The sequence below is a fragment of the Hyla sarda genome, chromosome 1 (genome assembly GCF_029499605.1).
Source record: "Hyla sarda isolate aHylSar1 chromosome 1, aHylSar1.hap1, whole genome shotgun sequence".
Taxonomy (NCBI): Eukaryota; Metazoa; Chordata; class Amphibia; order Anura; family Hylidae; genus Hyla; species Hyla sarda.
The window spans coordinates 285915194-285943142 of NC_079189.1; the positions used below are offsets into that span (position 1 = coordinate 285915194).

The 27949-nt window shown below is 41.8% G+C and overlaps 1 protein-coding gene across 1 annotated transcript in view; it reads left to right on the forward strand.

Moving 5' to 3' along the window:
• LOC130369308 (histone H3-like centromeric protein A) overlaps positions 1–9433 on the forward strand; it is a 38745-nt gene extending 29312 nt beyond the window's left edge. Inside the window, exons 3-5 of the mRNA XM_056574402.1 lie at positions 5982–6118; positions 6196–6273; positions 9036–9433. Coding sequence (XP_056430377.1) covers positions 5982–6118; positions 6196–6273; positions 9036–9170 — 350 coding nt within the window. The 3' untranslated portion in view covers positions 9171–9433. The remainder of the gene's footprint in view (positions 1–5981; positions 6119–6195; positions 6274–9035) is intronic.
• The last annotated feature ends 18516 nt before the right edge of the window (positions 9434–27949 follow it).

Sequence of the window (27949 nt, forward strand, 5' to 3'; positions counted from 1 at the left end):
TGAAGCGGAACCTCCGCGCAATGCGTTGCATTATGGGAATAAAGTAGAAGTTTTACTTACCTTGGTTTCAAGCGCCTCTCTGACTGCCTATATTGGAGGAAATTGGATTGGATCTTTAAAAGTAACAACATGTCAATTTTATCATGCAAATATAAAGTAGACATATTGTATATGTGAATCAATATATAATTTATTTGGAATATTCATTTTCCTTATAAGCAGAGAGCTTCAAAGTAAAAAAAAAAAAGCTACATTTTCAATTTTTTCATAAAATTTTTAAATGTACTACTACTGCCATTCCGCGCTCGGCCGGCCACCCACTTTTGTTATTTTACTGCTGCAGGCATGGCAACTCTGTCCTCTGAACTTTAGAGCTGCCGTGCCTGCCCTCTGCTAAGACTCTATGCACGCTCCCGAGAGGGATCGCAGCATAGAGGAGGAAGGGCGAAGTGAGCCCGGCCAGGCATCAGCTGACGTCACACCTGCCGGGACACTCCCCCTCCCTTTCTCACATACGGCCGGCAGAATTAGCAGCTTAGCTCATAGTAATAAAAGGTATTTTGGGTGGTTTTTCCCCCCAAAAAGCATGGATAGTGTCAGTCAGGGACAGCTGAGGGTGGGGGATTGAGAAAGTTTAGTTGTTAATACCGTATATACTGTATATATGTATAAGCCGACCCGAGTATAAGCCGAGGCCCTTAATTTCAACCCAAAATCCCAGGAAAAGTTATTGACTCGAGTATAAGCCTAGGGTGGGAAATACATCATCCCCCCTGTCAACATCGAGACCCCCGTCATTAACATCCTCATCATCATCACCGCCTGTCATCATCCAGACCCTCATCATCATCACCTGTCATCATCCCCTTGTCATCATCCCACACCCCCCCCTTCATCATCCCCTTGTCATCATCCCCACCCCCCTTCATCATCCCCTTGTCATCATCCCACACACCCCTTCATCATCCCCTTGTCATCATCCCCACCCCCTTCATCATCCCCTTGTAATCATCCCACACACCCCCTTCATCATCCCCTTGTCATCATCCCCACCCCCCTTCATCATCCTCTTGTCATCATCCCACACCCCCCCTTCATCATCCTCTTATCATCCGCCCTCAGTGGTCTTCAACCTGCGGACCTCCAGAGGTTTCAAAACTACAACTCCCAGCAAGCCCGGGCAGCCATCGGCTTATACTAGAGTATATACGGTAGGTACTCTTTAAAACGGAGCAACGGAATAGTGTGAAAGGAGCCTTACCTGACCATCTCTTTGCCACTTAGTAAATATCTATTCATGCATTTTATTCTGTGTTTTTCTTCCATGGGTTCTTATTACTAGTAGATTTATATGCTGTAATACTTGTGACCATTTCTGCCTGCACTTTAAGCGGCAGATTGGGGGTCTATCTACAATCCCCTACAAGACATCTTTTAATTCCACTTTGGTTTATTTGAGGGTTAATAAACTTTATAAATGTCATTGTGATTACTGTGAGGGGTGCAGTTTATATATAGGGGACTCTAACATATAGGCCCTTCAAATCTCCCTCAGAACTGAACTGGTCGATTAAAATATCTGAGTTTGAAATTTTCTCGAAAATATAAAAAATTGCAGCCAAATTCTAAGGCTTGTAACGTCCTAAAAAATTAAAAGGGCATTTAACAAATGATGCCAATATAAAGTAGACATATTGTAAATGTGAATTAATAACAATGCAGGGCTTTAATGTACGCCCTTGGACTTAAAGGGGTACTCCGGTGAAAACCTTTTTTCTTTTAACCCCTTAAGGACTCAGGGTTTTTCCGTTTTTGCACTTTCGTTTTTTCCTCCTTACCTTTTAAAAATCATAACCCTTTCAATTTTCCACCTAAAAATCCATATTATGGCTTATTTTTTGCGTGGCCAATTCTACTTTGCAGTGACATTTGTCATTTTACCCAAAAATGCACGGCGAAACAGAAAAAAAAATCATTGTGCGACAAAATCGGAAAAAAACGCCATTTTGTAAATTTTGGGGGCTTCCGTTTCTACGCAGTGCATATTTCGGTAAAAATGACACCTTATCATTATTCTGTAGGTCCATACAGTTAAAATGATACCCTATTTATATAGGTTTGATTTTGTCGCACATCTGGAAAAAATCATAACTACAAGCAGGAAAATGTATACGTTTAAAAATGTCATCTTCTGACCCCTATAACTTTTTTATTTTTACACGTACAGGGCGGTTTTTTGCGCCGTGATCTGAAGTTTTTATCGGTATGATTTTTGTTTTGATCGGACTTTTTGATCACTTTTTATTCATTTTTTAATGGTATAAAAAGTGACCAAAATACGCTTTTTTGGACTTTGGAATTTTTTTGCGCGTACGCCATTGACCGTGCGGTTTAATTAATGATATATTTTTATAGTTTGGACATTTACGCACGCGGCGATACCACATATGTTTATTTATTTAATTTTTTTTTACACTGTTTTATTTTTTTATGGGAAAAGGGGGGTGATTCAAACTTTTATTAGGGAAGGGGTTAAATGACCTTTATTAACACTTTATTTTTTATTTTTTTTGCAGTGTTATAGGTCCCATAGGGACCTATAACACTGCACATACTGATCTTTCATCCTGATCACAGGCGTGTATTAACACGCCTGTGATCAGTGTTATCGGCGCTTGACTGCTCCTGCCTGGATCTCAGGCACGGAGCAGTCATTCGCCGATCGGACACCGAGGAGGCAGGTAAGGGCCCTCCCGGTGTCCTGTCAGCTGTTCGGGGTGCCGTGATTTCACCGTGGCGGTCCCGAACAGCCTGACTGAGCAGCCGGGTCACTTTCACTTTAGAAGCGGCGGTCAGCTTTGACCGCCGCTTCTAAAGGGTTAATACCGCACATCGCTGCGATCGGCAATGTGTGGTATTAGCCGCGGGTCCCGGCCGTTGATGAGCGCCGGGACCGACGCGATATGATGCGGGATCGCGGCGCGATCCCGCTTCATATCGCGGGAGCCGGCGCAGGACGTAAATATAACCTGCGTCGTTAAGGGGTTAAATCAACTGGTGGCAGAAAGTTAAACATATTTGTAAATTACTTCTATTAAAAAATCTTAATCCTTCCAGTACTTATTAGCTGCTGAATGCTACAGAGGAAATTCCTTTCTTTTTGGAACACTGATGACATCACGAGCACAGTGCTCTCTGCTGACATCAGATGTATGCTAAGGACAGCATGGTGGCTCAGTGGTTAGCACTGCTGCCTTGCAGTGCTGGGGACTTGGGTTCAAATCCCACTAGGGACAACAATAAATAAAGCGTTATTCTTATTATAATAATGTCAGTAGAGAGCACTGTGCTCGTGATGTCATCAGAGAGCATTCCAAAAAGAAAAGAATTTCCTCTGTAGTATTCAGCAGCTAATAAGTACAGGAAGGATTAAGATTTTTTAATAGAAGTAATTTACAAATATGTTTAACTTTCTGCCACCAGTTGATTTAAAAGAAAAAAGGTTTTCACCGGAGTACCCCTTTAACGCACCAGGTTTTAATAAATCTCCCCCATGTTCTTAAAGGGGTATTCCAGGCAAAAACTTTTTTTTATATATCAACTGGCTCCGGAAAGTTAAACAGATTTGTAAATTACTTCTATTAAAAATCTTAATCCTTCCAATAGTTATTAGCTTCTGAAGTTTTCTGTCTAACTGCTCAATGATGATGTCACGTCACAGGAGCTGTGCATGATGGGAGAATATCCCTTGCATGATGGGAGAATATCCCCATAGGAGCTGGACAGCTCCCGGGACATGAGTCATCAGAAAGCAGTTAGACAGAAAACAGCAACTCAACTTCAGAAGCTAATAACTATTGGAAGGATTAAGATTTTTTAATAGAAGTAATTTACAAATCTGTTTAACTTTCCGGAGCCAGTTGATATATGAAAAAAAGTTTTTGCCTGGAATACCCCTTTAAAGAAGATGTCCAGTGGTAATAAACTTCTCACCTATCCGCAGGATAGGAGAGAAGTGTCTGATTGTGGGGAGTTTGACCACTGGGACCCCTGCGATGTCCTTTACGGGAGCCCCGGCTTTGCTCCGTTAAAGCGCGTTTCATACTCAGCACGTCCAAAGACGTCCCTCCATTCATCTCTATGGGAGAGGTGGAGACATACAAACGCTGTGTCTCCACCTCTCCCAGAGAGATAAATGGAAGAGGCGTGTTTGGATAAGCTGACCTGCTTTGTGTTAAAAGCGTCACACACAAGAGCTGAGATGGGACCCACAACGGGAGAGCGCGTGAGGTCCCAGCGGTCGGAACTCCTGTGATCAGACACATCCCCTATCCTGCGGATAGGTGATAAGTTTATTACCGATGGACATCACCTTTAAAAGAAAAAAACTTGGGGTCACTAACATGAGAAAGGACTTAGAAATTGAAAGGAGTACTGTAGTGTAGTACAATTTATACCATATCCAAAGAACCCCCCGCAGTCTCATCCACGGGCGCTATACTTTTATATCTCCGGCTCTCCTATAGAGATTAATGCAGGATATCCACTATACTTTGGAAAGGGGATAAATTGTCCTACACTGCAGTACCCCTTTTAGTCAACAGTAAATTAAGCTAGAGGGACAAGTGTCAGGCAGCTGCTGCCAAGGCAAATTATATCATAGGGTACATTAAAAGGGGCATAGATGGACTGGACAAATAAATAATTCTACCACTGTACAAACCACTGGTCAGACCAGACCACACATGGAATACTGTATACAGTACTGGAAACCAGTGTACAAGAAAGATATAGTGGAGCTGGAGAGGGTTCAATGACGGGCAACCAGAGTAATACGGGGAATGGGAGGACTACAGACTACAGTACCCAGAAAGATCATCAGAATTAGGGTTAAGTTTAGAATTAAGACTGCTTAGGGGAGACTTAATAACCATGTATAACTATATCAAGGGGCATTACCGAGCTCTCTCCCATGATTTATTTATACCCAAGACTGTATCTATAACAGGGGGGCAGAGACGGGGGTACTTATTGTAAGAACAGTGAGAGTATGGAACTCCCTGCCAGAGGAAGTGGTCAAGGTGAGCTCAATAAGAGTTCAAAAGGGGCTTGGACGTGTTTCTGGAGAAAAATTACATTACAAGTTATTGATACTAGATTTATAGGAACAGAACATTGATCCAAGGATTTATTCTAGTTGCCATATTGGAGTCTGGAAGGAATTTTTCCTCCTTATGAACTATGCAATTATACGTTGGGTACCTGCATTCCATTACACGTTAGTATAAGACATTCTGAGATTTACATCACCCCTTACCTTGGGGCTCTTACAATAAGAGAACACATTCATTTAGGTACTAGAGGCTTCCATAAAAATGGGGGCTTAAGTTAACACAGCAACTAACATTTCTAATAGAAAAAAAAACATATATCGCCACCTTTTGTCCACAATCTATGGCCTAAAAAACACATCGGATGCCTACCAAATTTTTAATTAAAATATTTTTACTTAATATGGAAGATTGCCACTATTTTGTACCTTTCCTATCAGAACCTCTGATTTTATCAATACAAGTAGCTTAACATTAGACCTCCATATAGGTAGTTTCTCCCCCCTTGCAGGTACTTCCCACCTGTATACTGTATAGTCTTCCCCCCCCCCCCCCCCCCCAAACAAGCAGACAAAATAAGAACATACCAAGGCTTCAAACATACCTCTGGCTCCTCTTCTCTATTCCACTGCTCTGCAGCCTGTTTTCCTGTGCGTGCAGGAAGACAGGCTCCAGACCTCTAGTGAAAGCTGTGAGCAGCCACTGTATGTAGCTATGGGCATGTTATGAGGACGCGCTTAGAGCTAAATACAGTGCAGTCCACTCACACACCCCACACCCTGTGGGTTGTATGACTATAAAGGGACCTCCCTCAGTGGCCTTTTCTAGAAGATTCTATTATAAGCTGTGCTTTTATTTTTTTCATTACAGAAAGACCAGAAACCAGTCGCAATGAGACCACACAAAAAACAAGGCGCTATCGCCCAGGTAGCAGAGCACTGATGGAAATAAGAAAGTACCAAAAAACTACCAATCTACTCATCCAGACAGCTCCGTTTGCCAGACTGGTAAGTGGAAGTGTTCTGTGCGCCCCCCCCCATCTTCAGTAATCTATGGGTTAAAACGTATCTTTTAATTGTTGCAGGTTAGAGAAATTTGCCTGAAGCATACCCGTGGTGTGTCATTCCTCTGGCAAAGCATGGCACTTAAGGCTTTGCAAGAGGTCAGTATCCTGGCACTTTTACAAGTTAGGTAATGCTTCAACCTGCTGGGCCAACCAGGGGCAGAACTGTACTTTACAGTGGATGGGATAATAGAGGGAGGGAGCAGAGTAGGAGACCCCTTTTATTACATCCATATGCTTTACTGGCATAAGAATTGCTTTCTACTGTAGAAGTCCTGGAGGCCTGACCTTCCACATCAATTTTATTGACAAGTGAAAGAATTAAAAAGCTGTCCAACCCTCTTCAAAGGGGTTATTCAGAAAGAAGAAACAACCTGTGTATTGTGTGAAAAAGTATAGTAAAGCAACTTACTAAATATAATGTTATTAGCCATAGTGCAAAGATCATCCATTTGAGCCATGTCCTCTCCGTTGTAAGCTGTGACATCATGTCACAGGCTTTCAATGCTGAAAGTCATTAGTCTAATGAGCAGTAATACCAGCTCCCCCCTTCACTTTACTGATCTCATTCCAAACTGACAGGAGGGTAGGGGGAAGTAAGGAGCTCCCTGCAGTAGGAGCCTGTGACATAACGTCACAGCACAGCTTACAAGGGAGCACTATGGCTAATAACATATTAGTAAGTTGCTTTGTTTAATTTTTCACACCATACACAGGTTGTTTGTTTTGCCAGACAACCCTTTTAACCATTAAAAAAAATTACATGCTAAGGCTAGGTTCACGTCCATTGTCCCTGTTCCTAAACGGAGCATACTACTTACGGATGCACACTGATTCCATTTAGTGGTATCCTTTTGCATCAGTTTTTCATTCGTTAGTATGAAATGTCAGCAACCTATGTACTCCCACAGATGTATAGCGCTATATGCCTGGCCCTCCGTAGCACTTCCATATACATATGGCTCCTTCAGTACTATGTGTCAAATGATTTTATCAGCAGGCATCTCCGGCCGAGGAATGCAGCGCAATGCCGCCTGCTTCCCCGTCCAGTCCAATTGTGCTGCTGATACAATCCTTTGGACACATAGATGGACATTTATCAAGGGGTTTAGTGAGGTTTTCTTTACTATAATTGTTGCAAAATTGTCGCAACTGCGACTACGTGTGTTTTCGTGCGACAATTTGCATGAAGAACAAGAAAAGCAAGAAAATTCAAACTTGCTTACGTAGTAAATTTTTCAAAATGGATTTGCTTTATTCGGGTATTTATCAACTGCGACAGTTGCAACTGCACAAAAAAAAGTCGCAACAAGGTTCAAAATTGACTCAATTTACTCCAGCTCAAACATGGAGCAGAAAAAGCTACTACCAAAGTAAAAAAGAAGAAATTGCTTACATGAAAGAAAATTATCAACAGGCTGAAAGCAGTTGATAAATAAGTCACACATAAGTAAAGAAAAAAGTACTAAAAAAAGGAATTCATAAGCAAACATTGATAAATGTCCCTAATAGTGCTGGGGGGGCCATATGTATACAGAAACGCAGCGGGGGCAAGATATATATATAGCTTAGCAGGGCGGGGGGGAGACATATAGAAGCACTGCGCGGGGCTAGACATATAGCGCTATATGTCTGCCCCCCTCTGCTGTGCTCCTATATGTCTTGCCCCACTGCTGCGCTTCTATATACATATGGTCCCTGCAGCGCTATGTCGATCTTCACTGATTGACTTTAAAAACCTTGCCGGGAGACCTGAATGCCAGCCATTCAGGGATCCCGGCAGGGGTTTGTCTTGTTCATTCATTTCCATAGTATACATGGCAGGGGAGCGGAACATGCCGCCCACTCCCCTGGTTAATAGCTTTTGATCGCATCGGGTCTCAGAAGTGAGACCCAGTGTGGTCAATCCCTCAGCCCCCTGTATGTTCAGAAGTAATAACTGATCAAATACAGATATTAAAAATCGGGTGCAAAGGGATGACATGAAATCTAACATTGTAGTTTATGGCAAACTGATAAGCCTTTATAATATCAGGTTTCATTGTTATTTGTGACAGGAAAACAAATACTGTATGCAATGTCTTTTTGCCATCAAAAATAACAGATTAGGAACCAAACAGGTGCAAGCGGCTTGCGAAGTACAGTACTGTAATAAAAATCCCATTGACATCAATGGGATTCATTTACAGCCGTTTGCAAAAAAATCTGAACAGATTAGAGAAGTATGAATTAACGGGGACTGACGTTAATGTGAACGAGCCCTAATTTTATTCTGTGGGTAAATATGATTAAAAATAGTAAAAACAGCTGTATTGCTGTAATCCAAATGTTTTTGGAGCAGAGGTGACCAAAAAAGCAATTCCGGCGCTGAGAATATTTCTGTACAGTCATGGCAGACCTGGAGGTCTTCACTAGGTCCTTTGCTTTAATGACAACCCAGCAACAACCTGTGATTGCGATATGCAGGCCTCTCCCCTGTCTGTCACCACCCAGATGCTGCAGTTACTATTGCGTACATTATCTAGGGTGTTCTGGGGGTTACTCAGGATTAATAAAACTGCAGCCCAGTTACATTGAAGGAAATGGAGCCAAGTCGTAATAACACATACAAAATAAGGACAGGTGTTTTGAAAAAGAATGATCCCAGTTTTTCTATTCCTGTATAATCCCATTAAACAGCCTGGGATCAGTCACCTGTGATCTTGGCTGCTGGCGGTGGTGTGTCAGCTGACACCTGCTGTGTATGGAGTGGGCTTTTCTACTGATAGGATTTAATGGGTCATTGATGTATTAGGCTACACAGGAGAAATACTGTTGCTTTAAGAAGGACGTAATGTGCTGATGTCTCCTTGTATCCACAGGCATCTGAGGCCTTCCTTGTGTATATACTTCAACATGCCTACCTCTGCAGTATCCATGCAAAGAGGGTCACTCTCCGTAAGGAGGATATACAGCTTGCAAAGAGAATCCGAGGCATCGAGGATGGACTTGAATAATGCTTTGTGAACAAGTTATGTTTTATTTAAATTTTATAGACTTTAATGTTAATGGGGATGTTTTCTTGCAAAGTTAGGAATTTTGGCTTTAGTGCCTCCTCCTGAAGGTAGTTACATTGAAGATCTGTGACACCTTGCAGAGTTTAATGGCCTTCTTGCCTCATGTTATTACCCCGAATATTCAGTCTTAAAATGCTCATACTGTTATCTGTTCATTTTATCTGAACATTTATGTATTTTATAATAAAGGAATTTATGGTTTTCATACTCTGTTTGGTTAGGATACATCTGTAACTTTGGCTTAGCTGCATAGTCATATTAGATCAGGAGGTATTTTATTTGTCCTCCCTCAGTCTTCACATTGCAGCTCTGAACTATTAGGGAACGCCAGCTGAGCTCCCTGGTTTTTGGTGACCATACACGTAAGACAACCTCTGTCCCAATACCAACATACATATGAACGACTGACTCGTCTGAGAGTTCATGTGCGCAGAATAGAGCGTGTTCAGGTGGGGAGGTTTACATCTGACAACAGAGGAGTCTACAATAACAAGAGGATGGAGTCTTTAATATTTAAACATACCTGATCCTTTCTTCCCCCAAGAGTCGGGAGGACCCTACACACATTAGATGGTCGGATGGTCTCTTCAAAACTGTGGGGTTCAGTAGAAACCTGTATATGGGTCCTTTAGGCTTTTGTTCTACCCCTCTTCTCTGCTTTACACTAAAACTCTGCTTGTTCAGATTTGATGCCATGGTGTACAGAGAGCTGGTGTTCTTTACGGTAAGAACAGGACAGTTGTACAATGTAGGCAATTTAACCATAGTAACTTATGGGAAGCTTTTGGTTAAAGAGGCGAATCGAAGTTAAGCCCATTCACACTATGGAATTTCTGAGTGCAATAATTCTGCTAGGAAATTTCAATGTAGCTGCTTCCACTGTTTTTAATGAGACTTTGCTGCACCGCACACACTGCAGAATATCCTCAGCAGAAAATTCACATCTGAACATGTAATTCTCTGAGCGGAATCTGCTCGATAATGCATTGCAGTCAATAGAGAGAGCTTATGTCCCACCTGTTCCTGCTCCTGTGCTGTTATTTCAATGGCATCCTGCTCATCCCAGTGATTGACTGGGAAGGGAACATCATCAAAAGGAGGGAAAACAGCACAGGGACCAGGAGCATTGGAGGCAAGTATGCCAGCTAATCTTTTACTGCACAGAGAGCTAGATACCCAACTATTAGTTTTGCCTGGAAAACCCAGTTAAATGCACATATAGCATATATGCTGGGATTTTTGTGCATGTGGAAAAGCTTCAATGTATTAACACAAAGAACAAGAGCAAAGAAGGAACAAAAGTCGCACTCACCTGAAGCGTATTTGATCCAAATATAGAAGCTTTAAAGGGGTACTCCGGAGGAAAACTTATTTTAAAATTTGAAATCAACCAATGCCAGAAAGTTAAACAGATTTGTAACTTATTTCTATAAAAAAAAAAATCTTAATCCTTCCAGTACTTTTTGTGGCTATATACTGCAGAGGAAGTTCTTTTATTTGGGGATTTCTTTTCTGTCATGACCACAGTGCTCTCTGCTGACACCGCTGTCCATTTTAATAACTGTTCAGAGCAGCAGATATTTGCTATGGGGATTTTCTCCTGCTCTGGACAGTTCCTGACATGGACAGAGGTGTCAGCAGAGAGCACTGTGGTCAGACAGAAAATAAAAGAATTTACTCTAGTATACAGCAGCTGATAAGTACTGGAAGGATTAAGATTTAATAGAAGTAATTTACAAATCTGTTTAACTTTCTGGAATCAGTTGATTAAAAAAAATAAAAAAAAAAGTTTTCCACGAGTTCCCCTTTGAGAGAATATTTTACATACATCAGGTTACTGCAAAGAAATCGCCAAAAACTTCCTATTGCAATACAATAGCTTTCACGCACCACACATAAAAGATAACATCCCTTAAACTGGCTCCAGAAAGTTAAACAGATTTGTAAATTACTTCTGTTAAAAAATCTTAATCCTTTCAGTACTTATGAGCTTGTGAAGTTTAGGTTGTTCTTTTCTGTCTAAGTAATCTCTGATGACACATGTCTCGGGAACCACCCAGTTTAGAAGACGTTTGCTATGGGAATTTGCTTCTAAACTGGGCGGTTCCTGAAACACGTCTCATCAGAGATTACTTAGACAGAAAAGAACAACCTTAACTTCAGAAGCTCATAAGTACTGAAAGGATTAAGATTTTTTAATAGAAGTACTTTTAATAGAAAGTAGAACTTTCTGGAGCCATTTCATATATATAAAAATGTTTTTTCCTGGAATACCCCTTTAAAGCCAGTTTCTTTGGTTAAAAAAGGTTAATAGCGATCATAAAACTTTTCTTGAGCAAGCAGATGCTCTTACCGTTCGCTTACTCGAGTGTGGTAATCCTCAATCTATTATTAGAAAAGCTTTTCAAAAAAACTGAAAAAAAAACTGAGGAACTATTAAAACCTTAGAAAAGAAAACCCTTCTAAGGCTGGGTCCACACTACGTTTTGTCCCATACGGGAGCGCATACGGCAGGAGGGAGCTAAAACCTCGCGCTCCCGTATGTGACCGTATGCGCTCCCGTATGCCATTCATTTCAATGAGCCGACCGGAGTGAAACGTTCGGTCCGGTCGGCTCATTTTTGCGCCGTATGCGCTTTTACAACCGGACCTAAAACCGTGGTTGACCACAGTTTTAGGTCCGGTTGTAAAAGCGCATACGGCGCAAAAATGAGCCGACCGGACCGAACGTTTCACTCCGGTCGGCTCATTGAAATGAATGGCATACGGGAGCGCATACGGTCACATACGGGAGCGCGAGGTTTTAGCTCCCTCCTGCCGTATGCGCTCCCGTATGGGACAAAACGTAGTGTGGACCCAGCCTCACACACGTTTTACTTTCTCTTGCTAATTCCCCTCTTTATAATTAAAACCCGATACTTAATTAGAAGTAGCAAGAAAGAAACCCATCAATACATTTAGAAAATCAACAACTATTGGAGATTATATAAAAAATATAAAGAGAAAATGGAGAACACTAATTGGTTAAAGGAAAATGAACCCAAGGGTGGATCCATGCAGGAACTGTAATTATTGTCAGTATAATTTAGCAAAGAGGAATTTTATCCTTGGAGGAGTTAACATTTTCCTAAACCATTTTATTACATGCAAATCTACCTATGTTATTTACTTTCTAATCTGTCCGTGCAAGTTTTTTTAAATGTTAGTAAAATCAAAATGAAAAGTATCCATCCGAATAAGAGAACATCTCTATTCTCTTCGGACAGGCAAGGTTTCCCCCCGGTTTGTTTCCCATATGGCTGAATGAGTGGGTTTGAACTTTGCAGGTCTAGAAACGGACAGACAGGTTTCCTCTAGGTGAGGATCGGCATAGGTACTTGCTTTGGGGGGGGGGGGGGGGGGGGGGGGGATTTATCAAAGTTGTCTATTTCCCACATCAAAATAGACCAAACTACAGAGCGTTAGGCCGGTCTATTGTGCGCCTAATTTATCAAAAGTAGCACGGCTCTTGATAAACTCTGCTCGCAGACTTTGGGGTCTACGGTTTAGACTATATTTAAACCTGCTTCAGTATGGACTGACATTTCAGCGTACTTTCGGCCAATGTGACTTTTCGCCGAAAAGTTGCTATTGCTAAATTCAGCGCCAATTCTAAAATATACTAGAATGCATCATATTCTAAAAACCCTCTAAAGCAAAAGTCGCTAAAAAGTCACACATATTTAGACTGCGACTTTCTGTGTGACTAATTTACACAGGAAAAACCAGTCTAAGGCTGGGTCCACACTACGTTTTGTCCCATACGGGAGCGCATACGGCAGGGGGGAGCTAAAAGCTCGCGCTCCCGTATGTTACCGTATGCGCTCCCGTATGTCATTCATTTCAATGAGCCGGCCGGAGTGAAACGTTCGGTCCGGTCGGCTCATTTTTGCGCCGTATGCGCTTTTACAACCGGACCTAAAACTGTGGTCAACCACGGTTTTAGGTCCGGTTGTAAAAGCGCATACGGCGCAAAAATGAGCCGACCGGACCGAACGTTTCACTCCGGTCGGCTCATTGAAATGAATGACATACGGGAGCGCATACGGTAACATACGGGAGCGCGAGCTTTTAGCTCCCCCCTGCCGTATGCGCTCCCGTATGGGACAAAACATAGTGTGGACCCAGCCTAAGGGTACGTTCCCACACGGCGTATTTTGCTGCGTATTTGGTGCTGCGTATTTTCCTACCCATTGACTTCAACAGAGAAAATAAAATACGCAGCAGCAAATACGCCGTGTGGGAATGTACCCTAAGGGTGCGTTCACACGCTAGTAACTAGCAGCCGATTTTCCGCTGCGGGAAATTTGCTGCGAGTTACGCTACCATTGATTTAAATGAGTCCACAGACAGTCCGCAATAGTGTCAGATTTGCGGACTGTCTGCGGACCCATTCAAATGAATGGTAGCATAACTTGCAGCGGGTTTCCCGCAGTGGAAAATCGGCTGCTAGTTACTAGCGTGTGAACGCACCCTAAATCCTTTGATAAATCTCCCCCAAGCTCTATGGATCATTAGGCTTAATGCTACTGGTCCTTTAGGATTAAATGAACTTAAAGGGGGTACTCCGGTGGTTAAGATTTTTGGCTATATTGCATCTTCTTTTAATGGTCATGTTTTTTGCAATTGACATGTATTATATGTTTGTGTAGCATGTGTCTTTTTTTCTTACCTGTTTGTGGGCCAGGAAGTTGTGTAGTTCTGTGTTGGATCTCTGACTGTTGTCCACATGTTAGGATTAGGCTGTGGACAACATGTCAGGGCTTTTCTATCCTCTGTTCTTTCAGAACTGCATGAGAGAAGCCACGCCCCTCATCTCCCCCTCCCGGAGGACGCAGGTATGCATGAGAGCAACAAGCCAGAGCAGGGGAGAGAGAGGACGTACACAGCTCCACATCTCCCCTCCCCCTGCTTTGTCTTCTGAGGACGCAGGTCTCCACTGAAAGAAGACAGAGAAGATAAGAGTGTTATCTGAATGGGAGGATAACAAAGTGCATGGGCTGTGGATGTATAGACTGCAGGGGAATAAATCTCATACTGGGGATGATTTCTATGTGTGAAGGGGGGGGGGGGGGACTCCTGAATGACACATGCTGGGAGTTGTAGTCCCTTTTATGTGTGTGTATGCTAGTGTTAAAAAACCAGTGTGCCTCCAGCTGTTGTAAAACTACAACTCCCAGCATGCCCTGACAGCCTTTGGGCATGCTGGGAGTGTTAGTTTTGCAACAGCTGGAGGTACACTGGTTGGGAAACACTGTCCTAGCCTATTCAGCATACACATCATGTTACACCAGTGTTTCCAAACCAGTTTTCATTCAGCTGTTGTAAAACTACAACTCCCAGTATTCCCTCACAGCCTTTGGGAGTTGGTCTTGCAACAGCTGGAGGCACACTGATTGGGAAACACTGGCCTAGCCTATTCAGTATATTACAAACAAAGTGCATTGTTTCCCAACCAGGGTGTCTTCATCTGTATCAAAACTACAACTCCCAGCATGCCCTGACAGCTTTTGGCTGTCCGGGCATGCTAGTAGTAGTAGTTTTGCAACACCTGGAGGCACCCTGTTTGGGAAACACTGGTGTATGCCCTACAGAGGTGTGGTGAACTACAACCCCCAGGAGACTACAGAGGCATCATGCTGGTGTTATACCACAGACTGAAAACTCCTGAATGACACATGCTGGGAGTTGTAGTCCCTTTTGTGTGTGTATGCCAGTGTATCCCAACCAATATTAGTGTGCTGTGTATAAGGGGGTGCGACCCGGGAAAATAGCAGGATGGGTAAAGGGCGGACAAAAAAAAAAAAGGAGCCGCCCCAAACCAGCAAGGCATGTGGCATGCTGGGATTTGTAGTTTTCAGCACAGCAAGAAACAGGAAATAGAAGCAAAGATAGGAAAACAAAGTGGGGGATAAAAAGACAACAAAAAACGGAAATAGAGTCGCCTAAACAACAAGAATAGAAATGAAACAAAACAAATAGGGTAAGTCAAAAACGGAAAAACACGTTGACCTCCAGAGTACCCCTTTAACAATCTGTCATCTTTTTTGTGAGTCTTGCTTTTCTATTAAAGTGGTTTTAATATACATTTTACGTTGCACTTTAATTTTTTAGGATCAAAACCGGTCCAGAGGAAAATTTGCCCATAGCAACCAATCAGCTTGCTTCTTTCATTTGTAACAACGCCTCTGCCTATAGTATTAACCATGCGGATTCAATTTAAACAATGCAAGTAGTAGTAGCTCCCTGAAGGCATAAGGTTCCTCAAGAGCAGCCTAAAATGGTACCTGTCACAATCAATGAAATTTAATATATTCGAGATTAGCATTTGAATATACCTCGTTATATGTTATGTTTTACTTTGTGTTGAATTAACCCATAAAAGATTGCCTACCAGGGGTCTTCCTTCTGTTCCCGTCTGCAGTCCTACTAGCAGATTACTAGAGACAAAAGTCAGGAAATTCCGGTGGGAGCTCAGCACAGTGTATAGAGCTGTGGGTGGACAGGGGTGACAGTGAAGGGGGTACAGTACCTTAAGTAAGCCGGCTTGTTCCGACATAATGTCTTCTGCAGGGGGAACAGGAATTTGGTGCAGCTTCCATGGTGAGTTCTTCCCCTTTCCAGTGTAGCAGGGCACTATTTTCTTCAACACATCGGCCTGCGTGTCGGTGACACACTCACTTACTGCGCTGTGTGAGCAGTGCACATGCAATGCACACACGGGCTTCCCTTCCCCCCTGCGGCGCCGTGAGTCACAGGCCGGGGCAGCAAGTCATTTTCTTTTTTAAATTGTCGGTGCCTTCTTTCCCACCAGAACATTGTTGGTCCCCGGTTGGGAATCACTGGTATAGAGTGTTTAGATAAAAAATAGATTACTCAGTCCTCAGCAATACCACTCAAAAAACGAGTGTAGGATGGATGTATGGTGCAAATGGAAAAGAATAGTAGACTTCCAGACCAATATAAAAACATAAGATTTAATACAAAAAAAAAAAAATTAAATAATAATAAATTATACTATAATGAATTCATATAAATTAGAAAGTTACAGCCGCAGGGCTGGACTAAACGACCTCTTAAAGTCAGGATTTCGGAACACGTATATAATATTAAAAAAGGTTGTCTGAAACACTTATTATCCAACCATTTCTCTCAATTTCACAATAAAGATCTCTCAGGATTGTTTTTTGCAGGTATCATGGTCATTAGGAAGGACTGGCAGGGGGTGGAGGGTCTTTTTTGGTTAGGATGTCCAAGGCTGAAAGCCAAAACATTTTTGAATTTGACAGTATGGAACCCAGAGGGCTCAATTCCAGTCTGGAACTCTGGGTTCCTATAGGTGCCTCCTCTCTTTTTTTCAATTCCCCACGTCTTCTTTCTTTTGTTGTTTATTTTATTATATTTTTTATATATTTATATTTGTATTTTTATTTGTATTTTCATTTTTATTTATTTTTATATCATATTTTTATTTCATTTTCTTTTTATCTTTATTTATTTTTACATTTACTTCTATTTTTATTTGTATTTTCATTTTTATTTATTTTTATATCATATTTTTATTTCATTTTATTTTTATCTTTATTTATTTTTACATTTACTTCTATTTTTATTTTATTTCATTTTTATTTATTTTTATCTTTATATATTTATTTTAACATTTACTTCTATTTTATTTTATTTTTACATATATTTTTTCATGTCTATTGAATATTATTGGATAATATATTTGTTGTACTTTGGTTTATATGTGTTTTTTGTCACTATTATTACTTCTGTCCCTGTATCTCCTTCATTTATTATAATTGTCTATGGATACAGTTTCCATGTTTTATAATTCACCAAATCCATCCCACACCTTGTGAGAAATTTGAAACAAGTTACAGGTGTTGTACTTCCAGACCATATATAACCACAAAGAATTTACCATTTCACCATATCATTCAACTCTGAGGAAGGGTTAGAACGGTCTATGTTCAGTTATACACCCCAAAAACGCTTTTGGTGTTTCATTTTGTTGTGCATCTTTAGATCTTGTGGTCTTAATTTTAAAGCCTTGGAGAGACTTTTACTAGCTTGAAACCATTTCGGGAAACATTTTCAATCCCTAGGATCATTGCCCATTTGCCATTACCGGATTACTGGATTTATCCATCTATTGCCAGATCACTGGATTCATTTGATTCACTGGATTCATTTGTTCCGTTAGAGGGTACCCTACCAATAGGGAGGGACTTGTCTATAAAGTGGACATTTCATTTTTCATAATTTTTCATTTCTCATTACCGCAACGGTTATACCGGACTATTGGACTTACCATACAGCGACTACATCACAGGGATCCATCTGTGCAGGGTTCTATTGGTTGCCATCCACACAAGCACTCAACCATTGCTGCAATCATCGCATCACTGTGAAGCAGGCTGAATCCATCTAACCAGCTGACTGCCAGACACGTGACCATCCACCTGCTAAGTCAGATGCCGGGAGCTCACGGCGGCGGTTGCACTTGCCGGTGCTCCAGCCGTTCTTAGCTAGAGCAGGACAATCATCGGTACCGGGTCCAGCGTGGAGTGGGTGAGTGGCACGCAAGTGTCTTCTCCCTATAGGAATTACATCGGCACAGCAGGTTTTTACCAGCCGGGCTTCCAGTTTCCATATCCAGCAATAGGTGTTTACCCCCCCCCCCCCCCCCCGCACAGAACTATCAGATACTTCTCTGTGATAGCACACATATTCACATATTGTCTTGTCTTTTCACTTTCTTTACAGGACTGACGCTGATACCCTCAAAGAGCAATACCTTTATTTTTTCCTCTACAGGTTTAGGATGATACAGTTGTTAGTCTATATAGCTATATTTCTACATTTTACACTGCTACATTTATATTATTCTGCATACAACTTTACACATTTCATTCCCGAGGCTTATATTGGTGATAGAATTTTATATAATAATTTTGCTTATTTTACTGTATTGTTGTACAGCCGTAGGGCCCTGCAGCTGTAACTTTCCAATTTATATGAATTTATTATAATGTAATTTATTATTATTATTACTTTATTTTTATTTATTTTTTGGTATTAAATCTTATGTTTTTATATTGATCTGGAAGTCTACTATTCTTTTCTATTTGCACCATACATCCATCCTACACTCGTTTTTTGAGTGGTATTGCTGAGGACTGAGTGATCTATTTTTTAGATGTTCTTTTTCTATTAATTCTCTGCTGGGTGTGAGAACATCTCGGTTAATCTCGCATACTTTTCTGTGAGCTACACTTATCCATATTTTTTCCATAGAGTGTATAGAGCTGAATACTTCAGCTTCCTTCCCCTTTAGGCTGAGCTGGACTGTGGAGCAGGGTTTCCCAAGCAGTGTGCCTCCAGCTGTTGCTAAACTACAACTCTCAGAAAGCCTAGACAGTCAAAGGCTGAGAGTTGTAGTTTTGCAACAACTGTAGGCACCATGGTTGGGAAACACTGCTGTAGAGTCATGATGTCTTCAGTGCATAGTGCTGAATATTGCAGTAAACATTGTGCTGGATATTTCTGCTCCCTTTTGCAGCTGCTGGGCAGAGCTCAGAGACTGTAGAGTTCAGAGCTGAAGGGGGTGTGTACTGTCACACACTAAACTGCTCTAGGCTGTATGTTCAGAACAGCAATTCAGAGAGGGCTTCAGATGATGTCATGCCTGCTGGGGAACTCACCTTCACAGTAATAAATAAGTCCTCCTTCAACCATGCCAGAGACTCTTCTGCTATCTAGTAGTACCAGGTGAGGACTTCCAGGGAGTGGTGGGTTTCAGCAGCGCTGACAAGGGATGGACACGTCAGATAAGTAGAAAGGAATTTATTTAAAACAATGCAACGCGTTTCACCTTGCTTGCGCGGTTTCATCAGGTGGTGAAAGGTGTTGCATTGTTTTAAATAAATTCCTTTCTACCTGTCTGGCGTGTCCATCCCTGGTCAGCGCCGCTGAAACCCACCGCTCCCTGAAAGTCCTCACCTGGTATTGCTCGTTTGGTTGGGGAGGCTACAGACCGGGCCTCTCACTCTCCCATGCTGACCATTGTGTGTGAGCTCACACAACCGCCTATGGTAAGAGTTCCTCCAAATTACAATTGATCCCACCCTGGCGGTTCTACGCTATGGAGCGCTCTCTTTCTCCTTTAAAGACTTCTGTCTAGTAGGACAGCAGTTCCCAACCTGGGGTACGTGTAACCCCAGGGGTACTTAGCAGATCTCTTGGGGGTTTGTGAAAATGTTGCTGGACAGAAAGGCAGGGCCGGCATCACCTATAGGTGAGGTAGGCATTGGCCTAGAGTGGCCTTTTGATTGTTTGCCTTATTATTTCATCCCATTATGTGGATATTTATTACCAAACATTGGAAATAAAAGTGGGTACAGTTGGTATGAGGCCTGTGGAGGTGAGAGGATCAAGAAATTACAAATGTGTCACTAATATGGGGGGTTTGTAAATGGGGCGCCAAGGGATACTTGGGGAAAAAAAAAAAATAATAGGTTGGGAACCACTGTAATATGCTTAGCTTGTATTGACAACAGGTCCTGAAATTTCTTTAAAAACTATCCCTGTGTATAACATAGAATAAGGGATAACTGCCTGATTGTGGTGGCTCTGACCACTGGGACCTCCTGTAATCTCGAGAACTGAGACCCCAGTCTCCCATTGGCATTGAGAGGTGGGTCGCTCATGCATGCTGTTGCTCTATTTATTGTCTGTGGGAGCTTCTGGAGGTGGCAGTGCTGTTCCAATTCTTGAAATCACAGGTGGTCCCAGTGCTAGCTTTTTGACTGTTTAAATGGTGCTGACAGTGGCATTTAAACAGTACCTAGGTTGCAGATTAGTGCTATATGGATGTTTGTTGCTTTTTTTTTTTTTTTTTTTTTTTTAGCTGGCAGTTACATAGAGGGAAGTATGGGATGCGTGCTGGGCTGTGAGTGTGGCTATAAAAGGTTTAGGCTGGGCTTTGTGCCACAGCACTGCCACTCACCATACAGTTAATATAGAAAATAAAAAAAAGACACCAGGGTGCGCCCCTAGTGAGGACCGCTAGGTAACAGAGAAACAGTAAGAAAGTTGGACTCCTTACCCCTAGGTGTTGCGCTTAGAGCACAACACCTACAGTTAAAGTTTTGACAATGAAGATACGGGCAGCCGCAAAAGGGAAGTTCCGGTGATGGCGGTAGTCAGTCCGGTATATTCATGAAAATCGGAGAGAAATAAAATCTTTCTTCCCTAGATGAAGACGCTTGTCCCAGGGTATATGATATAACGTTTTATTATGTCAGCAACGCGTTTCAATCCTGAACCAGGATCTTCGTCAGACATACATAAATTACAAACCACAATAAAATGTATACATGTCATAGTAAACACTTCCGGATAACAGGTAATTGAACGTGTGTAAAGGCCCAAATGAATGTAATGTAAAACAAAGGATATATGATAATACTTAAAATTAGAATTGCCAACAAAACAAGAATGACTAATAATGAAATTACTATTTTTACATCTATGAAATTGTACATCGGTAAAGCACACTTAATATCTGCTATTAAGAGAATTGTCAGCAGGTGGCAGTAAAAACACATTTTGCTTCTGCAAAGAAACTTCACAAGGTAGCCACCAGATGGAAGCATACCCTGTATACGCTATTACAGTTTTACAATTTTTAATGAAACATTCAAAATTCCCAACAGAAAAAAAGCTCTAACAAAATTATTTTCATCTGAAACACACAGTAGTATGAGAAAGTACGTGAGACTCCCCTATTAATGCCGATTTGGCACACTAAAATTTTTTGTATAATATTACATAAAGTGCATTTACAAATTTCTCCAAAACCAATGGCTTTAGCCTTTGGATATTCAGAACCATTGAACAGAGAGCCATGGAATAATCAATGTATTCAAAATATATTTTTTTTATATATTCTCTAGTTTTATAATTGAGATAGATATATATAATTTATAACTCCTTTGCTTATTCTAATTTTGTAGTTTTTATTCCTCCTCATATGCCCATTCCCCACCCCTTATTTTATGTCCACTGTTTGAACATGAAATGGAGAGAAAGTAAGTTAATTTCTCCTCCATTTCATGAACCATACCCACCAGCAATCTACTTTGCCGTTTCTAACTCTTGACAAGCGCTGGAGTCCCCTGCTCAGCGGACCACTATTCAATGAGTAACTGCCACAGCGCGAGGAAGTGGCTGCAGCGAGTGATCTGCATATCCCCACTCCCACGATCCCACATCCCCGCTGCTGTCAACTCATCCATCCAGGGCCGGACACAGCTCCGAGCCACCTGCCACCACAGCCCTACGTGCCAGGATATCCACAACAAAGATGGAACAAACACCTAAGAAGACTGCAGGTATTTCTACCAGGCCGGGTGCGCTGTGAGCACCAGCACCCGTGCCAATCTGCACAACGCTATATTTCATCGTATTCATTCCTTACGCATTAGACTGCTACAAACCACAATTGTATTTACAGCGCTGCTACTATTTTTTACTCTATTTTTATTATACATCATTTTACAAGTGATTCTTACTTTTTCCTTGTCAAAGCCTCATACCATCATTTTAAAACCATTTTTTATGTTGCATTATGCTATACTGCTTTTAACCTATATATATCATTATCTCTGTAGCAAGGGCCCAGAGACTGGATTTTATTACCGACTGTATTGGCAAAATATTTGAATAAAGCACATTGTTTGTAGATACCAGCCACATCTCCCATCTCATTTTTTCCCCCACACACACACTAGCACAAAATACTAACTTTGCATAGAGGTCTGAATTTCTCAATTTTATTACTATTTTCTCCTATTACCCCTTGTAAAAATGTAAACTTTTTTCATTTACACATCCATTTTAAAGAAAAGTCGTCAAACACCTGTGTGGTGTTAAGGCTCACTGGACCCCTTGTTACGTTCCTTGAGGGGTGTAGTTTCCAAAATAGTATGCCATTGTTCCCCCCCCCCCCCCCCCTGCTCTGGCACCATAGGGGCTTCCTAAATGCGACATGCCCCACAAAAACCATTTCAGAAAAACTCACTCTTCAATATCCCATTGTCGCTCCTTCCCTTCTGAGCCCTCTACTGCGCCCACCGAACACTTGACATACACATATGAGATATTTCCTTACTCGAGAGAAATTGGGTTACAAATTTTAGGGTGATTTCTCTCCTTTTACCCAATGCAAAAACACTTCATTTTGCTGCTATTACTGTGAAACACCTAAAGGGTTAACACACTTTCTGAACCTTATTTAGAATACTTTGAGGGGGCAGTTTCTATAATGGAGTCATTTATGGGGTATTTCTAATATGAAGGCCCTTCAAATCCACTTCAAAACTGAACTGGTCCCTGAAAAATTCCAATTTTGAAATTTTTTGGAAAAATTGTAAAATTGCTACTGAACTTTCAAGCCCTCTGGGGTCTTCCAAAAGTAAAAACATATCAACTTTATAATGGAAACATAAAGTAGAAATATTGTATATGGGAATCAATATATACTTTATTTGGAAGGTCCATTTTCCTTATAAGCAGAGTTTCAAATTTTAGAATTTTTCACCAAGAAATGATGCAAGTATCAACGAAAATTTACCACTGACATAAAGTAGAATATGTCACGAAATAACAATCTTGGAATCAGAATGAAAAAGTAAAAGCATCCCCGAGTTATTAATGCTTAAAGTGACAGTGGTCAGATGTGAAAAAAATGCTCGGGTCCTTAACCTGTTGGGGACGAAGGGCGTATGCATATGCCCTTGCGTCCTGGTACTTAAGGGGACCAGCGCCGAAGATCCACTTACCGGTCCGGAGGCTGCGGGCGACGGTGATCGGCGGGCGGCGATTACATGCGGCAGAAGAGGACGGCTCCCTGGATCCTACGGAAGCCGGTAAGCTGCCTAGCAACATCTGGAGGGCTACAGTTTGAGACCATTATACAGTGGTCTCTAAACTGTATCCCTCCAGATCTTTCAAAACTACAACTCCTAGCATGCCCAAACAGCTGCTTGCTGTCTGGGCATGCTGGGATTTGTAGTTTTGCAACATCTAGAGGGTCACAGTTTAGAGATCACTGTGCAGTGGTCTATAAACTGTAGCCCTCCAGATGTTGCAAAACTGCCCAAACAGCATACTGGGAGTTGTAGTTAAGTACCTCCAGCTGTAGCATAACTACATCTCCCAGCATGCCCTTTGGCGATCAGTACATGCTGGGAGTTGTAGTTTTGCAACAGCTGGGCGCACACTGGTTGGAAAATACTGAGTTAGGTAACAGAACCTAACTGAAGGTTTTCCAACCAGTGTGCCTCCAGCTGTTGCAAAAGTACAACTCCCAGCATGCACGGTCTGTCAGTACATGCTGAGAGTTGTACTTTTGAAACAGTTGGAGGTTTGCCCCCCCCCCCCCCCCCCCCCCCATGTGAACGTACAGGGTACATTCACACGGCAGGTTTGCAGTAAGTTTCCTGCTTCAAGTTTGGGCTGTGGCAAATTTTTCGCCGCAGCGCAAACTCCTAGCGGGAAACTCACTGTAACATGCCAGTGCGAATGTACCCTAAAAACACTACACTAACACATAATAAAGAGTAAAACACAACATATACACCCCCTTACACTGTCCCCCCCCCAATAAAAATGAAAAACGTATTGTATTGTATGGCAGTGTTTCCAAAACGGAGCCTCCAGCTGTTGCAAAACAACAACTCCCAGCATTTCTGGACAGCCACTGACTGTCCAGGCATGCTGGGAGTTTAGCAACATCTGGAGGCACCCTGTTTGGGAATCACTGGTGTAGAATACCCCTATGTCCACCTCTATGTGATCCCTAATTTAGTTCTCAAATGCGCATGGCGCTCTCTCATTTTGGAACCCTGTCGTATTTCAAGGAAACAGTTTGGGGCCACATATGGGGTATTTCCGTACTCGGGAGAAATTGTACTACAAATTTTGGGGGGCTTTTTCTCATTTTTACCCCCTTATGAAAAGGAAAAGTTGGGGGTTAGTGTAAAAAAAAAAATGTTTACACTAACATGCTGGTGTTGCCCAATACTTTTTATTTTCACAAGCAGTAAAAGGAAAAATAGACCCTGAAAATTTGTAACGCAATTTCTCCTGAGTACGGAAATACCCCATATGTGGGCGTAAAATGCTCTGTGGACGCACAACAAGGCTCAGGATTGAGAGCACACCATGTACATTTGAGGCCTAAATTGGTGATTTGCACAGGGGTGGCTGATTTTACAGCGGTTCTGACATAAACGCAAAAACATAAATACCCACATGTGACCTCATTTTGGAAACTACACCACTCACGGAACATGACAATGGGTATAGTGAGCCTTAACACCCCACAGGTGTTTGACGAATTTTCATTAAAATTGGATGGGGAAAATGAAGAGAAAAATAATTTTTTTCACTAAAATGCTGGTGTTACCCTAAATTTTTCATGTTCACAAGGGAAAATAGGAAAAAAGCCCACCAAAATTTGTAACCCCATTTCTTCTGAGTAAGAAAATACCCCATATGTGGATGTAAAGTGTTCAGTTAGCCTTAACACCCCACAGGTGTTTGACGACTTTTCGTTAAAATCGGATGTGTAAATGAGGAGAAAAATTTTTTCACTAAAGTGCAGTTTTTCCCCAATTTTACAGATTTTACAAAGGGAAATGGGAGAAAATGCCCCCCAAAATTTGTAACCCCATCTCTTCTGAGTATGGAAATACCCCATGTTAGGACGTAAAATGCTCTGCAGGCAAACTACAATGCTCAGAAGAGGAGCGCCATTGGGATTTTGAAGATAAATTTTGTCCAGAATTGAAGGCCACGTGTGTTTACAAAGCCCCCATAGTGCCAGAACAATGGACCCCCCCCCCACATGTGACCCCATTTTGGAAACTTCACCCCTCATGTAATGTATTAAGGGGTACAGTGAGCATTTACGCCCCACAGGTGTATAACAGATTTTTGGAACAGTGGTCCGTGAAAATGAAAATATTAATTTTTCATTTGCACAGCCCACTGTTCCAAAGATCTGTCAAACACCAGTGGGTCGTAAATGCTCACTGTACCCCTTAATACATTACATGAGGGGTGAAGTTTGCAAAATGGGGTCACATGTGGGGGGGGGTCCATTGTTCTGGCACCACGAGGGGCTTTGTAAACGCACATGGCCCCTGACTACCATTCCAAACGAATTCTGTTTCCAAAAGCTCAATGGCGCTCCTTCGCTTCTGAGGATTGTAGTTCGCCCACTGAGCATTTTACGTCCTATCATGGGGTATTTCCATACTCAGAAGAGATGGGGTTACAAATTTTGGGGGGCATTTTCTCCCATTACCCTTTGTAAAAATGGTAAATTTGGGGAAAAACTGCACTTTAGTGAGAATTTTTTTTTCATTTACAAATCCGATGTTAACGAAAAGTCGTCAAACACCTGTGAGGTGTTAAGGCTAACTGGACCCCTTGTTACGTGCCTTGAGGGGTGTAGTTTACAAAATGCTATGCCATGTGGGGTTTTCTGCTGTTCTGGCACCATAGGGGCTTTCTAAATGTGACATGCCCCCCAAAAACCATTTTGGCAAAATTCACTTTCCAAAATCCCATTGTCGCTCCTTGCCTTCTGAGCCCTCTACTGCGCCCGCCGAACACTTGACATACACATATGAGGTATTTCCTTACTCGAGAGAAATTGGGTTACAAATTTTTTGGGGGGGGGGATTTTTCTCCTATTACCACTTGTAAAAATTCAAAAACTGGGTCTACAAGAACATGCCAGTGAATGAAGATTTTGAATTTTCTCCTTCACTTTGCTGCTATTCCTGTGAAACACCTAAAGGGTTAACACACTTACTGAATTTCATTTTGGATACTTTGAGGGGTGCAGTTTTTATAATGGGGTCATTTATGGGGTATTTCTAATATGAGGGCCCTTCAAATCCACTTCAAAACTGAACTGGTCCCTGAAAAATTCTGATTTTGAAAATGTTGTGAAAACTTGGAAAATTGCTGCTGAACTTTGAAGCCCTCTGATGTCTTCCAAAAGTAAAAACACGTCAATTTTATGATGCAAACATAAAGTAGATATATTGTATATGTGAATCAATATATAATTTATTTGGAATGTCTATTTTCCTTACAAGCAGAGAGCTTCAAAGTTAGAAAAGTGCAACATTTTTGAATTTTTCACCAAGAAATGATGCAAGTAACGATGAAAATTTACCACTACCATAAAGTAGAATATGTAATGAAAAAACAATCTCGGCATCAAATTTATAAGTAAAAGCATCCCAGAAATATTAATGCTTAAAGTGACAGTGGTCAGATTTGCAAAAAATGCTCCCATCCTTAGGGTCATAATGGGCTCCGTCCCCAAGGGGTTAAAGGGGTACTCCACTGGAAAAGGTGTTAAAAAAAATAAATCAACTGGTGCTAGAAAGTTAAACAGATTTGTAAATTACTTCTATTAAAAAATCTTAATCCTTCCAGTACTTATTGGCTACTTTGTGATCCAAAGGAAGTTCTTTTCTTTTTGAATTTCCTTTCTGTCTGACAGTGCTTTCTGCTGACACCTCTGTCCATTTTAGGAACTGTCCAGAGTAGGTGCAAATGCCCATAGAAAACCTATCCTGCTCTGGACAGTTCCGAAAATGGACAGAGGTGTCAGCAGAGAGCAATGTGGTCCGGCAGAAAGGAAATTAACCCCTTAAGTGGTACTCCACCCCTAGACATCTTATCCCCTATCCAAAGCATAGGGGATAAGATGTCAGATCGCCGCGGTCCCGCTGCTGGAGACCCCCTGGATTGCTTCTGCGGCACCCCGTTGTCATTACTGCACAGAGCGAGTTCGCTCTGCACGTAATGACGGGCAGTACAGGGGCCGGAGCATCGTTACGTCATGGCTCCGCCCCTCGTGACATCACGGTCCGCCCCCTTCAATACAAGTCTATGGGAGGGGGCCCCTGCCGTAGACTTGTATTAAGGGGGCGGGCCGTGATGTGATGAGGGGCGGAGCCATGACGTCACGCTGCTCCGTCCCCTGTATCGCCCATCATTACGGACAGAGCGAACTCGCTCTGTGCAGTAATGACAGCGGGTTGACGCAGCGGCAATCCCGGGGGTCCCCAGCAGCGGGACCGCGGCGATCTGACATCTTATCCCCTATCCTTTGGATAGGGGATAAGATGTCTAGGGGCAGAGTACCCCTTTAAGGACGCAGGGTTTTTCCATTATTGCATTTTCATTTTTTCCTCATCACCTTCTAAAAATCATAACTCTTTAAATTTTGCGCATAAAATTCCATATGATGGCTTATTTTTTGCGCCACGACTTCTACTTTGCAGTGACATTAGTCATTTTACCCAAAAATCCACAGCGAAATGGAAGAAAAATTCATTGTGCGACAAAATTGAAGAAAAAATTTCAATTTGTAGCTTTTGGGGGCTTCCGTTTCTACACAGTGCATTTTTAGGTAAAAATAACACCTTATCTTTATTCTGTAGGTCCATACGGTTAAAATGATACCCTACTTATATAGGTTGGATATTGTCGTACTTTGGAAAAAAATCATAACTACATGCAGGAAAATTTATATGTTAAAAATTCTCATCTTTTAACCCCTATAACTTTTTTATTTTTCC